This window comes from Pan troglodytes, chromosome 10 (assembly GCF_028858775.2).
Source record: "Pan troglodytes isolate AG18354 chromosome 10, NHGRI_mPanTro3-v2.0_pri, whole genome shotgun sequence".
In the NCBI taxonomy this organism is placed as follows: domain Eukaryota; kingdom Metazoa; phylum Chordata; class Mammalia; order Primates; family Hominidae; genus Pan; species Pan troglodytes.
The window spans coordinates 68,552,650-68,567,150 of NC_072408.2; the positions used below are offsets into that span (position 1 = coordinate 68,552,650).

General features: G+C 40.9%; 1 protein-coding gene across 9 annotated transcripts in view; it reads left to right on the forward strand.

The window, feature by feature from the left end:
* TM7SF3 (transmembrane 7 superfamily member 3) overlaps positions 1 to 14,501 on the forward strand; it is a 57,533-nt gene that overhangs the window by 24,547 nt on the left and 18,485 nt on the right. For 3 of the 9 annotated variants that reach the window (XM_520807.9, XM_016923759.4, XM_063786874.1), the window contains exons 7-11: positions 6,782 to 6,868; positions 8,995 to 9,075; positions 9,705 to 9,857; positions 13,280 to 13,377; positions 13,981 to 14,143. In XM_520807.9, the coding sequence (XP_520807.4) occupies positions 6,782 to 6,868; positions 8,995 to 9,075; positions 9,705 to 9,857; positions 13,280 to 13,377; positions 13,981 to 14,143 (582 nt within the window). The remainder of the gene's footprint in view (positions 1 to 6,781; positions 6,869 to 8,994; positions 9,076 to 9,704; positions 9,858 to 13,279; positions 13,378 to 13,980; positions 14,144 to 14,501) is intronic. The other 6 variants (XM_054664425.2, XM_063786876.1, XM_063786875.1 and 3 more) reach the window with 3 other exon arrangements.

Genomic DNA, 14,501 nt, shown 5'->3' on the forward strand with positions numbered 1-14,501 from the left:
TGCAAAAATAGTATAAAGAATTTCTGTATAATCTTCATCCAGATTCCTCAAAGCTTAATGTATTAGGCTATTTGCTTTTCATTCTCTCTTCTTCTCTCTTTCTTTCTATATGCAATTGACCTTTGAACAGTGTAGGGGTTGTGGGGGAGCTGACTCCTGTGCAGTTGAAAATCTGTGTATAACTCTTTTCTTTTTTTCTGAGACATAGTTTCACTCCTGTTGCCCAATCTGGAGTGCAGTGGCGTGATCTTGGCCCACTGCAACCTCTGCCTCCCAGGTTCAAGTGATTCTCCTGCCTCAGCCTCCTGAGTAGCTGGGATTAACAGGCACACACCACCATGCCTGGCTGATTTTTGTATTTTTAGTAGAGTCGGGGTTTCACCATGTTGGCCAGGCTGGTCTCAAACTCCTGGCCTCAAGTGATCCATCCGCCTTGGCCTCCCAAAGTGCTGGGATTACAGGCATAAGCCACCATACCCCACCCGTGTATAACTTTGACTTCCCCAAAATTAACTACTATTAGCCTAGTGTTGACCAGAGAAGCCTTATTGATTACATAAATACTTGATTAACACATATTTTGTATGTTATATTTATCATAGACTCTAGTCTTACAGTAAAATGAGCTAGAGAAAAGTAAATGTCATTAAGGAAATCATAAGGAAGAGAAAGTATATTTACTATTCATTAAGTGAGAGTGGATCATCATAAAGGCCTTCATCTTCATCGTCTTCACATTGAATAGGAACAGGAGGAGGAAGAGGAGGGGTTGTTGTTGCTGTCTCAGGGGTGGCAGAGGTGGAAGGGGAGGTAGGAGAGGCAGGCACACTCAGTGTGACTTTTACTGAAAAAAAGTCTGTATGTAAGTGGACCCATGCAGTTCAAACCCGTGTTGTTCAGGGGCCGACTGTGTATGTATAGATACGTACACACACACACACACACATGCACACACTGATTTCTTCTCTGAACCATATGAGAGTAAGTTGCAGACATAAAGACCTTTTTGCCATTAAATACTTCTGTATTTATTTCCTTACATAACCATAGTAAAATTATCAAAATTACGAAGTTAACACTGATACAGTAGTTATTTAATTCACACGTTAGCACATTTACTAGTTGTTCCAATAGTGTCCTTTATAAGTAAAAAAAAATTATTTTTGGCTGGGTGCAGTGGCTCACGCCTGTAATCCCAGCACATTGGGAGGTCAAGATGGGCGGATTGCTTGAGCTCCGGAGTTCAAGACCAGCCTGGGCAACATGGCGAAACTCCGTCTCTACAAAAAATACAAAAATTAGCTGGGTGCGGTGGCACATGCCTGTCGTTCCAGCTGCTTGGGAGTCTAAGGTGGGAAGATCACCTGAGCCCAGGAAGGTTGAGGCTGCAGTGAGCCGTGATTGTGCTTCTGCACTCCAGCCTGGGCAACAGAGTGAGACCCTGTCTCCCCGTCAACAAATTTTTTTTTCCCCTGTCCAGGGTTCAGTTTAGGATCCCACATTGCATTTAACCGATGTGTCTCTTTATAGTTGTATAATCTGGAACAAGTCTTTTTTTTTTTTTTTTAATTTTAATCTTTTAAGACCTTGACTTTTTTGAGAAGTACAGAATATTTATTTTTTTTAGAATGTCTTCAATTTGGGTTACTTTGATATTTCCTCATAATTAAAGTTTGATTATGCTTTTTTGGCAGGAATACAAAGGAAGTGATGTGTCCTTCTCAGGAGACACTTGTCTCTATTTATTTGTCTCTTTACTGGTGGTGACATCCTTGATGACTTGGTTATTGGTGTCTTGCCAAGTTTCTCCACTGAAGTAACTGTTCCTTTTTTTAAGTGTCTTTAGGGGAGGTACTTCGAGTGTCAGTAAATATCCCATTCTCAAACTCTCACTTGCTAGTTTTGGCATCCAGTGATCTTTGCCTGAAACATTTATTACTAGGTGGTTGCCGAATGGTGTTTCTCTAATGTATCACTCCCTCTATGTTTATTTGTTGCCATCCTGCTCTGAGGAAGGGTTTTCCCTCGCCTGCCATTTATTTATCCGTGTATTTATTTTAAACCTGGACCTGTAGATTCCTATTTTATTCTCTGGATGAAATCCTTTACTATCATTTATTTTCATGTTCAAATTGTTCCAGATTTGGCTCATGAGTGGCTGGATATGTTTGGAGTACAGTGTACTGATGGATTGGATGAGGGGTTTGAGAGAAAGAGGTGTAAAGGACTTTGTAGTTTTTGGCCTGAGCAACTGGAGAGAGAGAGAGCGACCATTCGCTGAGGTGGGAAGCACTGTTGGAGGAGAAGGTTGGGAGGATACATTAAGAGTTCAGTTTTGGACAAGTTCAGCTTGAGAACCCTATTGAGCATTTATGTGCAGATGTTTAACTGATGGTTGATTATATATATAAGCCTGGAATTCAGAGGAAAGTCTTAGCTGGAGAGCATCTTGGAAATCTTCAGACTGAATATATGGCATTTAAGGCCTCATGCTAAATGGTGTTATCTATAAAGGGGAGGCAGAGGTGGAAGGGGAGGTGGGAGAGGCAGGCACACTCAGTGTGACTTAGAGAAAAGGGAGGGGTCTGAGGACTGAGCCCTGAGTGCTCCAATGTTTAGAGCTTAGGAAATTGAAGATCCTACCAACGGGCTGAGAAGCTGCAGCCAGATTGGTAAAAGGAAAGTGATGTATGTTGAAGCCAAGGGGAGACAGTATTGCACGGAAGAGAGAGTGATCAACTTTGGCAGATGCTGCTGATAGGTCAGCTAAGAAAGAGACTGAAAATGACCCTTGGATTTAGCAACATGGAGGCCATTGGTACCAGTGAGAGCTGTTGCAGTGGAGAGGTGGGGTAGGCGCCTGACTGGAGCATATTCAAGAACAAATAGGAGCTGGGAGCACAGAAACTGGAGAAAGTTCAAGTAGCTCTTTCAAGGAGCTTTGCTGTAAAGAAGAAAGTCTATTAGTTGTGTTCAAGCGAGAGATTATGGTTCTCTCCCTCTGCTAGAGCCGTATCCCACTGTTAAAGAAAAAAAAATCAGTGACACTAGTTAAAGCACAGTGAGGAAGATTTTATTCAAGGTGGGGGGTAGTATTACAATAGGCATAGGGACCACTGTGATGGAATTTTGCAGTGGGGAAGAGAGATTGGGCCCAACTCTTGAGTACAACATGGGCTACTGGGAATTTGTAGCCAAGCAGTAGGGTGGGAGTCAGTGGATGGAAAATTTCTAAGAGGAAACATGAGGGGCAAGGGGGCATTCTGTCTGCACTGACCTAAGGGGATTCTTACTGAAGACAGACCAGGGTGGTCAGACATCACCTGGGGGATGGATGGTGGAGGATGAAGAACTCGATTAGATATCGAGGGTGATTTGATATCAAGCATAGGGGATTCTTGCTAAGCTGACTTATCAGAGTTCTTGCTGAAGCTGGATTTTACAAAGATGTGCGCAGATGGGCCTAGGAGGGGGTTCAGGAGACTGAAATTTGGCCAAGCAGGCTGGGTGCGGTGGCTCATGCCTGTAATCCCAGCACTTTGGGAGGCCGAGGCGGGCGGATCACGAGGTCAGGAGATCGAGACCATCCTAACACAGTGAAACCCCGTCTCTACTAAAAAAAAAAAAACAATACAAAACATTAGCTGGGCATGGTGGTGGGCGCCTGTAGTCCCAGCTACTAGGGAGGCTGAGGCAGGAGAATGGTGTGAACCCGGGAGGCGGAGCTGGCAGTAAGCCAAGATCGCGCCACTGCACTCTAGCCTGGGCGGCAGAGCGAGACTCTGTCTCAAAAAAAAAAAAAAAAGAAAAAAGAAAAAGAAAAAGAAATTTGGCCAAGCAAAGGCTCTTTATCACCACTCAAGTCTTCCACTCAAGACAATCTTCCACTCAAGATCCTTGAGGGATACAATGCAAGAGACCTTGGCAGATATGTTTGTGTGTGTGTATGTATGTATATATATATATATATATATATATTTTTTTTTTTTTTTTTTTTTTTTTTTTTTTGACAGTCTCACTCTTGTCACCCAGGCTGGAGTGCAGTGGCATGATCTCAGCTCACTGCAACCACTGCCTCTCAGGTTCAAGCAATTCACGTGCCTCAGCCTCCAGAGTATCTGGGATTATAGGCGTGTACCACCATGCCCTGCTAATTTTTGTATTTTTAGTAGAGACCTGACCAACCATGTTGGCCAGGTTGGTCTTGAACTCCTGACCTCAGGTGATATGCCCGCCTCGGCCTCCCAAAGTCCTACAGGTGTGCGCCACCTTGCCTGCCTAATTTTTGTATTTTTAGTTGAGATGGAGTTTCACCATATTGGCCAGGCTGGTCTTGAACTCCTGGCCTCAAGTGATCCACCCGCCTCAGCCTCCCAAAGTGCTGGGATTACAGGCGTGAGCCACTGCGCCTGGCCATATATTTTTAACCAATGGACTGAAGTATATCTGGGTTCCTCCATTTCTTTCCCTTGAACCCTTCATGCAAAAGCCCCTTCTAAATAGAAAGGCCCCCAGGCCTGTCTCTGTCTGTTAGGCTTAGGAGACAGAGAGCTCTGATCCAGTTGTTCTTCCCGCCCAAAGTTGAACCTTCCTAGTGATGTTAGTTCTATTGTTACTCTCATTTTCAAGATTGATGAGTATTAGGGTGCTTTTCCTGAGCTTGGAGTAGGGAGGCTATATCCATATTGCCTCCTAACTAAAACCTTGCCCTGTGGTTCATAACCCTTAGCAATACTGTCATAGTTAAAGACACTTTAACCTTCAACTTGCTCCTGTCCTAGTCTATTCACTCCTTTCATTCCCCCAGAGTGAATGCCTGTTTTATGTCTTGTTTTATCGTAGATTCTGCTTTTGATGGAACCTTCCATACCCTCTCATTTTACTTGTATAATTGTTTCTCTCCCTCCTTCCTGGTATTGTGATAGGGGATTTAGTTCCCCTCTAATGTTATGGAAGAGTATCTAACTGTGTCTTAGTTTTTATTGGGTTGGAAGACCTTGCTGTCTTGGTGATTATACTTGCTGAAAAGTTCCACGGGATTTTCATTTGAGAAAATCATCCCAGCAAATTTAATGGTTTTGGTGTAAAAATTAAATTCTAGAACGATAGTCAACCACAGGTCTGAAATAAACAGAATGTGGTGTTTTTATCTTTCGTTTAATCTTTCTGGGTTTTTTTGTTTGTTTGTTTTTCGTTTTTTTGTTTTTGAGATGGAGTCTGGCTGCGACATCCAGGCTGGAGTGCAATGGCCTGATCCTTGGCTCACTGCAACCTCTGCTTCCCGGGTTCAAGCAATTCTCCTGCCTCAGCCTCTGGAGTAGCTGGGACTACAGGCATGCGCCACCAGGCCTGGCTAATTTTTGTATTTTTAGTAGACGGGGGTCTCACCATGTTGGCCAGGCTGATCTCAAACTCCTGACCTCAAGTGATCCGCCCACCTTGGCCTCCCAAAGTGCTGGGATTATAGGCGTGAGCCACCGCACCCGGCTGTTGTTTAATCTTTCTTATGGGCTCCTTATTCTCAGAAAAGCTGATATTTAGGTATTATATCCCCTGTGAATTCTGCTCTTCTGTCTGTGTTTCTTATTTTACTGTATGTCTTCATGGTTTCTCCATTCTGAGCACTCTTAGGCATTTTATGTATTTTGATTTGTGGCAGCCTTGTTTTATTTTAGCATGAGATTGTATAGATGTTTTGGGTTTTAGTTCAGGGATTATTTTCTTGTGTTTATCTCTGAGGAGTCATGATGGTGGGTGATGAATTTAGTGAGCATATTTTTCTCTTCAGTAAACTAAATGATACCGTGCTTCATCATTGGTTGTAATGCAACATTTTTCTCCAAGGCAATATGTATAATTGATAAGACTGGTAGTAATTTGTGTATGTGTAATAAATATTATAATAAATAACTTATAAGTGTAATACATGTTTTTAAATTGTGAGTTTCGGTTTAAATTTTTTATTGTGAAAAACTTCAGCAAGCCTCCATACACCAATTATCCAGCCTTAACAATTTTGATTTATGGCCATTATCTTGTTTCAGCTGTGCTGTACCTGCTTCTCTGCCTCTCCACCTCATCACCCTCCTTTATCACTGGATTATTTTAAAGCAAATCTCTGGTCATCATATTACTCACAAATATTTCAGTATGTATACCTTAAAGATAAGCACTTAAAAAATAGAACCACCGTGTCATTAACATAATTTTCATTTTAAAATATTGAAAATATTTCTTTAATAGCATCAAATTAACAGCCAGAGTTTGCTTCTGGAGTCATCTCAATTGTTTTCCACAGTTTGTTTGAATCAGGTTGCAGATGAGATCTATACACAGTATTTAGTTGATGTGTCTTTTAAATCTCTTTTAACCTGTATTCTCCCTCCACCCACCCCCACCGCCTCCCCCCCACTCCCTGCCACCTTTTGTCCATGCAGTTTATTTGTTGAAGAAACAGGATTATTTGTTTTAGGAACACTCTCTCTCTGTTTCTCTCCACTTTACCCAGGAATATGTCATAGGAAGTGTTCCATACCGCTATCAGCAAGCATATATTGTCTGGATTCTCTTTTTGTTATAGCAGCAGTTGTTGATATTGATTGTCTACATAGGTTCATTCATTAGGGGTGGCAAGAGTATTTTAAAGATAAATTTGTAATATACATGTATGGGATAAATTATGTCAGTTCACTTAGCTTTTTTGATGAAGGTTCGTTCTATAAATATTAATACAAAGTATCAAATTGGATGTATTATCCACTAAATTTTCATTATTTTTTAGGAAGAGTGTCTTCCAAAGTGTTCTTCACTCTTTTTGCCCTGCTTGGTTTCTTCATTTGTTTCTTTGGACACAGATTCTGGAAAACAGGTATTATGTCCAATGTAGTTGCTATTTCCATTTTGCAGTCTTTTCAGTGTTGCTGGGGAATGACCTGTGAGGAGAGTAAGCACTTACTTATCTCTACTATCTTCATAGATTTGTAGCTGGGGTCTTGTAGTCATGAGTCTACTGAGTTGCAATGCATTTTTATTTTTTTCTATTCTCCCTACAGCGGAGTATAACCTTCTCTTATTAACAGGGGAATACAATTATGCAGTGAATTTTATCAGCTGCTAGATCTGTTAGTTGACTAAAGATAACTCAGAGTAGACATTGGTTGTCAGGGCCGGGTTCAGTGGCTCATGCCTGTAATCCCAGCACTTTGGGAAGCTGAGGTGAGAGGACTGCGTGAGGCCAGGAGTTTGAAACCAGTCTAGGCAACATAGTGAGATCCCTTCTCTACCAAAAAATTAAAGACAAATTGGGGCTGTGTGTGGTGGCTCACACCTGTAATCCCAGCACTTTGGGAGGCTGAGGCAGGCAGATTGCTTGAGCTCAGGAGTTTGAGACCAACCTGGGTAACTCGGTGAGACCCTGTTTCTCCAAAAAATACAAAAAATTAGCCAGGCTTGATGGTGTGTGCCTGTAGTCCCAGCTACATGGGGAGGCTGAGGTGGGAGGATTGCTTGAGCCCGGGAGGCAGAGGTTGCAGTGAGCCAAGATTGTGCCACTGCACTCCAGCCTGGATGACAGAGTAAGATCCTGTCTCAAGAAAAAAAAAAAAGAAGTTGGTTGTCTTTGTAAAAATATGTGTGGATATTGGTGATGGCGATTGACTTGGTTTCACATGAATCAGGCTATGGGGCTGCAGTGTACAGTGAGTTTGAAATGTCTGCTCAGTCCTGAGAGATTCAGATGCCAAAGGGAATGCCAGCATCAACATCAGTGAAACACACTGAAGAACTGGGGTGTAAATCATGCTCACTGAATTGGTTTGAATTATTTGGGCTGCTTTTTATATAAGTGATGTTTTCGATTACTAAAAAATCCTTATTTAATCAACAAGTTGTATAACTGAGCATCAAGGTAGCTCAAATGTAATCCTGATCTAATAAACCTCTTTAAACTTATGTTAAATTGTTTGAAATAGCAACTCCTTTCCTGCTATTATGACACTTTTTTTATTAATTGGGAAGAGAGTATTGTAAAGAATATATAATATCTCAACATGTAGAATGATTCTGTAACAAAGAACTTAGTTGCTAAGCTGTGGTCTCAAAGTTATCACTAGCTTTTCTTTTTTCTTTTTAAAGAGATGGAGTCTCACTGTGTCTCCTAGGCTGGAGTGCAGTGTAGTGGCTGTTCACAGGTACAATTATAGTGCACTACAGCCTCACATTCCTAGCCTCAAGTGATCCTCCCACCTCAGCCTCCCAAGTAGCTGAGACTACAGGCACAAGCCACCATGCCTCACTCTGGGTTTTTTTGGTGTGTTGATATGTATCATTTTATATTTATTAAAATTGAGATACAGTACAAGTATTACCAAGAACAGCTGTGAAGAATTTAAGAAAATAGGTAGAGCTATGGCCTCCATGATCAGGATTAGGCTTATTTGTGGGAACAAAGTTATCTGTATACTTGCATTACCAGGTGTTTTAATGGATGAAGGTAATGATTGATCATTCTAAACAGGATAGGATGAATTAAAAGAAGATATAAAAGTTATATTTTGCTTTGGGACAGTTTGGGTTTCTTTTACCTTTTATGTTTTATTTCTGCTTACAAAACTATTAAAATTTAATGTGTAATTTCGTATCACATACACGTGACAAAGTGCTATTCTTATTTTAAGCAGAAAACATAAATATATTAAAATGAGCTATGAAATGAACAAATAACAATTTAACAGTGGAAACTGACCTATATACAAGAAAGTGTATCCTGTAGTTGGTACTTTAATATTGTATCTGTTTAATAATAATTACTCCCATGGCTGCTGAATTTCTTCTGCCTTTTAGATTTTTTTTTTCTTCTGAATGCTGTAACATGTAAATTCCAGGAGCTTAAGCATGTATTTGTAGATTAAATATTTAAATTGCACTGTAAAAAGGGTGCTTAACCATAGCTTTTGTTGTTTTGCTTTTTTCCTTTCCTGGTGGTTTGCCACTTAGAATTATTCTTCATAGGCTTTATCATCATGGGATTCTTCTTTTATATACTGATTACAAGACTGACACCTATCAAGTATGATGGTAAGTGAAAATTATATAGTTTAACTGGGTATTCAAGAAGGCAGGTGCTGTGTTTTACTTCACCTTTCCTTCTACAGTTTGGCCTATATTGTGTGTGACAGCCTATTACTTATGTAAAATAATGGTCCATCTAGTCTCTGAACACCTTTTCTGAACTACTCATTCAGACCTTCTGGGTTTTTAATCTGTATGGTGAATTCCTTGGTACTTAGGGAAAGGAGGGGCCATATTGATTATAGACCTGTGTTCTGGCTATGTGATATGTTGAAGATATGAGATGTACAACAAGCAAAATGTTGAGGTTTTCTTTACCTGAAAACAGATACCTCCCTACCCCATTATGTTTAACAGAATGCTTGTCAACTTTTCCTTCTCAATCCCAATTTATTGACAAGCCAAGCCTGTCACTGGTCCTGTGAGGTTTAGCTCCCTAGCTAATTTCCTTGTCTCAGCCCAGACCCCTCCCTAGAGAGGGTTGCTCTATGCTGGCTTCATGGCACCACTGAAGAGCCCTCAGTGCCTGACCTACAGAAAGCTGAAGCTGGCGCTGATAACGGTATTGTATGTCTAAGGCACGCGGTTGGAAGTACTGCCGGTTATCCAGCAGTTCATCCTCTCTCTTTGTACAGTGAATCTGATTCTGACAGCTGTCGCTGGAAGCGTCGGTGGAATGTTCTTGGTAGCTGTGTGGTGGCGATTTGGAATCCTCTCGATCTGCATGCTCTGTGTTGGACTAGTGCTGGGGTTCCTCATCTCGTCAGTGACTTTCTTTACTCCACTGGGTAGGCGATATGTAACGGATGTTTTGTGTGTTCGAGTGACTGTTTGAATACTGCCTAATTGGATTTGCATCCTGGAGTGGTGTTGCATGTCAGTGCTTCTCCTGTGGAGTTGTGGAAATCTGCATTGATGGTGTGACACTTTCAGACAGCACCAGGACTAGTAAAAGTCCCTCCTTCCTCAAAGGCACAGTAGATGAAATATAGAATGTCTTTAGAGGTAGCTTTGTATCTATTTGTTGTGATAAGGGGTATGTGTTTATTAGAAATAATGGAGGTAAAGGAAATAAGGAGGTAAAGGCTCTGATGGCAGCTGAGTCGGGGAACCTGGTACTTTGTTTCTGGTCTTCTGTTGTAGCCTCAACCTCCACTCCCATCCGCTGCCAAACCCCAGGTGTCCCTCAGGTACTTCATCACCCTGGGGCAGTAGCACAGGGCTGGTTCTGGGGTTTTTTTGGTGTTTTTAAAAAGTAATTCAATTGCTATCAGTTTTTAAAATCTGGTTAACTTATAAGTTAACTTTCTTTGCCATTGTTTAATAACTTACATTTCCTGATTATTGTCAAAAACAAACAAACAAAAACAGCATCTGTACTCAAAAGTATTCTATTTGGTTGTTTCCTTTCTGTGACAATGTTCTTAAAATACTAGAATAAAGTTGATGGGACTGTTAGACATAAAAATAGCCATTTCATGAGGCTGTCAACTCTATAGAGAATGCAGGATATAATAGAGTACAAGTCATGTGTCCCTTGTCTCTCTGAAGACTTTTTTTTTCTAAGACTACTGGATAGTCTGATGAAAAGCAGTGTTGTGTAGGCTTAGCGAAATGACAGATTCACATGGGGATGTTTTTGAAATACAGATTCAAGGCTCTACCCTACATGTGCTAAATAAAATACTTCCTAATGGCTGAGCATGGTGGCTCATGCCTATAATCCCAGCACTTTGGGAGACCAAGTGGGAGGATTGCTTGAGCTCAAGTTTGAGACCAGCCTGGGCAACATAGTGATTCCCCATCTCTACTGAAAAAAAAAAAAATTAGTCAGGTGTCGTAGTGCACACCTGTGGTCTCAGCTACTCTGGGAGGCTGAGGCTAGAGGATTGCTTGAACCCGGGAGGTTGAGGCTGCAGTGAGCTATGATGGTGCCATTGCACTCCAGCCTGGGCGACTGAACAAGACCTTGTCTCAAAAACAAAACAAAAAGACCACAAAAACCAACTACTACTTAATGGGCTTCCCCTCTTTTGTTAATGCTTAGAGGATGGAGGGATGATAGGTTATAATTTCTAGTAATTTAATGTACTTTTCATGAGGAGAATGAGCATAAATTATAAAGTCAGGAAAAAACCTTCTATATGCATTCTGGCTCTGTCACTAGTTCCCTTTCTAGCTTATAACCTTGGACAATGTATTGAAACTTTGTTCCATCATCTGTGAAACTATCTCATAGGATAGATGTGAGGAATGAGAAAACAGAAATAAAGAGGTCTCTTAATTTTCATCTTTATAAAGTAGTCTAGAGCAGTTGTCTCTAAACTTTTTGACATACTATTCCTATTGGTAAAAATAATTTTAGCATATACCCTTTATATATGTTTATTTATGAACTATCTCATAGCTTAAGGACCGTTAGAGTGATCATCTCCTCAATGCTAGTGGGTGCAAACCCATATTTTTATTTTTTAGAGACAGGATCTCTTTCTGTCACCCATGCTGGACTGCAGTGACACTATCATAGCTCACTGCAACCTCAAACTCCAAGGCTCAAGCCATCCTCTTACATCAGCCTCCCAAGTAGCTGGGACTACAGGTGTGTGCTGCCATGCCTGGTAAGTTTTTATTTTTAGTAGAGACAGAGTCTCACTGTTGCCTAGGGTGGTCTTAAACTGGGCTCAGGCAGTCCTCCCACCTCGGCCTCCCAAAGTGTTGGGATTACAGGCTTGAGCCACTGCACCTGGCCTACCTATATATGTATACACACACACACATATACACACACACACACACACACACACATTATTTTTTTCCTGAGACGGAGTCTCACTCTGTCTCCCAGGCTAGAGTGCAGTCGCGCAGTCTCGGTTCACTGCAACCTCCACCTCCCGAGTTCAAGTGATTTTCCTGCCTCAGCCTCCTGAGTAGCTGGGATTATAGGCACACACTACCATGCTCAGCTCATTTTTATATTTTTAGTAGAGATGGGGTTTCTCCATATTGGCCAGGCTGGTCTCAAACTCCTGACCTCAAGTGATCTGTTCACCTCGGCCTCTCAAAGTGTTGGGATTACAGGCGTGAGCCACCATGCCCGGCCAAGAGGCCTACCCATATTTTTAAGCATTAGCATTTAAAAAATATTTGGCTGACCACTACAATCTGATTAGATTGCTAGTTTTCACCTTATGTGGGAAGCAATGAGCTTATTCTCTGAAAGGGTCCGTTCTTCACATGCATGCATCATAACTATTTTCAATACTTAGATTTCTTGAAAGCCTTTTACAAGAAAGCCACATATGTATTTTGTGAAGGTTAATATAGTTAAACTAGAGAATATAATCTGTAAGTTCACCTCAATGGCATATTGCTGTTGGCTTCAGAGAATATGGAGTCTCAAGGTCCAGTCCTGTAGCCTAGGGACTCCCAGTCTTCCACTCTGACCTGGATATGTAGGTCTTGAGGTATGGGGCCATTTACAGATGGACTGAATGGTGGTGCCAGTGTCAGTATTAAACAGCAGTCAGCCTATTCTTGCTTTTTAAACTTAATTTATAAAGAGGAGTTCTCATATATTTGTTCTGGGTCGGCCTAAGTTGTGCAGCATTTTAGAGTCCAGCAGCAGGAGAAGGGTTTGGGAAGAGCAGATGGTTGGTTCCTCTTTCCTGATACATGAGGAAATCACATGTCACAGTGTGCAGTGGCATGACAGGACATGCTTTGACGGTAAAAATCTGTTAAGTGGATTCACTGTTTACATTGGGTTCATGGCTTAACTTTGAATGCCTTTTACTTGTATTTTTTATTTTGCAGTATGAAATCATGAAGTCAGCAATGTAGAGCTAACAGGTGATTTAGAGCTTGGAGATATAATTCAATGTCATTTTGAGGGTTAGGAAACTGAGGCTCAAGTTCACAGAGCTAGTGAATGGAAGAGCTTGGACTATTCCAGTGTCTTCTAAATGATTTTGTTAATAAGTGCAGAGCGTTGACCTGCTTGGTTCCTCCCACCCACCTTCTACAACACATCCTTCAAAGAAGATTGTATTGACAGTTAAATGAAGAAAATTAGAATTCATTTCTAGTTGCCAACATATTCCCTGGTTGTTACTTTAAGGCTTTGATGTATATCTGTGTTCAGATGTTCCAAGAAACTAACTCTAACTTGGTAAAGCTGTTGTTTACTCTTAGTTTCTTTTTGCTTTTTCAGGAAACCTAAAGATTTTTCATGATGATGGTGTATTCTGGGTCACTTTCTCTTGCATAGCTATCCTCATTCCAGTAGTTTTCATGGGCTGCCTAAGAATAGTAAGTGTTTCATCAAAAGTTAGATTTATTGATTATGTTATCCTGTGTGTTCAGCTGATCACTTATTTCATCATTTTGCATGTTTTATTCACTGGGGAGGGCTGTGTTACCTGTATCAGATGACTGATTCTAAATAGCCTTGTTACTGTGAAAACGAAGTTCTATTTATGATTACCACATGGTGTTTGTTTTTTTCTTTTTTTTTTCCATCAAATGGAGCATCACAGTCAATATGCTTTTAACAGTGGGAGCAAAGAAGGTAGTGCTTACTCTAGTACACCAACCTGATGGGTCATTAGTTTCAACTGGCTTCAGAAGAGTGATTCTTCCTCTAATTAGATTTTATTGTTGAAGTTCCTTCATATGGAAGATATTTTCCATAGTATTTGGATAAGCTGAACTGTGTTTTAAGAACTCATATGGATGTTGAAGGTTGTTTTCAGTTTATCTTTCCAGGGAACTTCTGTTCAGCTCTGAGTGGGTCTGGTCCTTTTTCATGCCTGAGGGAGCAGATGTGATTGCCTGTGATTGAAGCCAGTGGAGAGTTATAAACTATTTTTGTTCTACCATGGATGATGCCTAAACTCTTCCACTCTTCCACAGCTGAACATACTGACTTGTGGAGTCATTGGCTCCTATTCGGTGGTTTTAGCCATTGACAGTTACTGGTCCACAAGCCTTTCCTACATCACTTTGAACGTACTCAAGAGAGCGCTCAACAAGGATTTCCACAGAGCTTTCACAAATGTGCCTTTTCAAACTAATGGTAAGACTCTTAAATCCAAAAACCAGTGTGACAGCACAGTAGGAGTCTTGACCCACCTATGCTAACCAGAGCACTTGGAAACTAAATTTAAAGAAAGTCAACTGGGACAAAAGGAGGGAACACAGCATACAATGCTGTGAGAACCCTCTGTTATGATAACTCAGGATCATGGGAGTAAAGCATTTAAAATTTTAAGATGAAGATAAAAATCTACTAAATGAATTTCATTAAGAAATTTCCAAGATTATTTAGGTTTACCTGGTCATTCTCAGAGGGGAGAAAAATACTGACAGTAAAGACGTTTGACACTTATGGGTGGGGATGGAATAAGGGATGAGAATGACAACCTGATTTAATG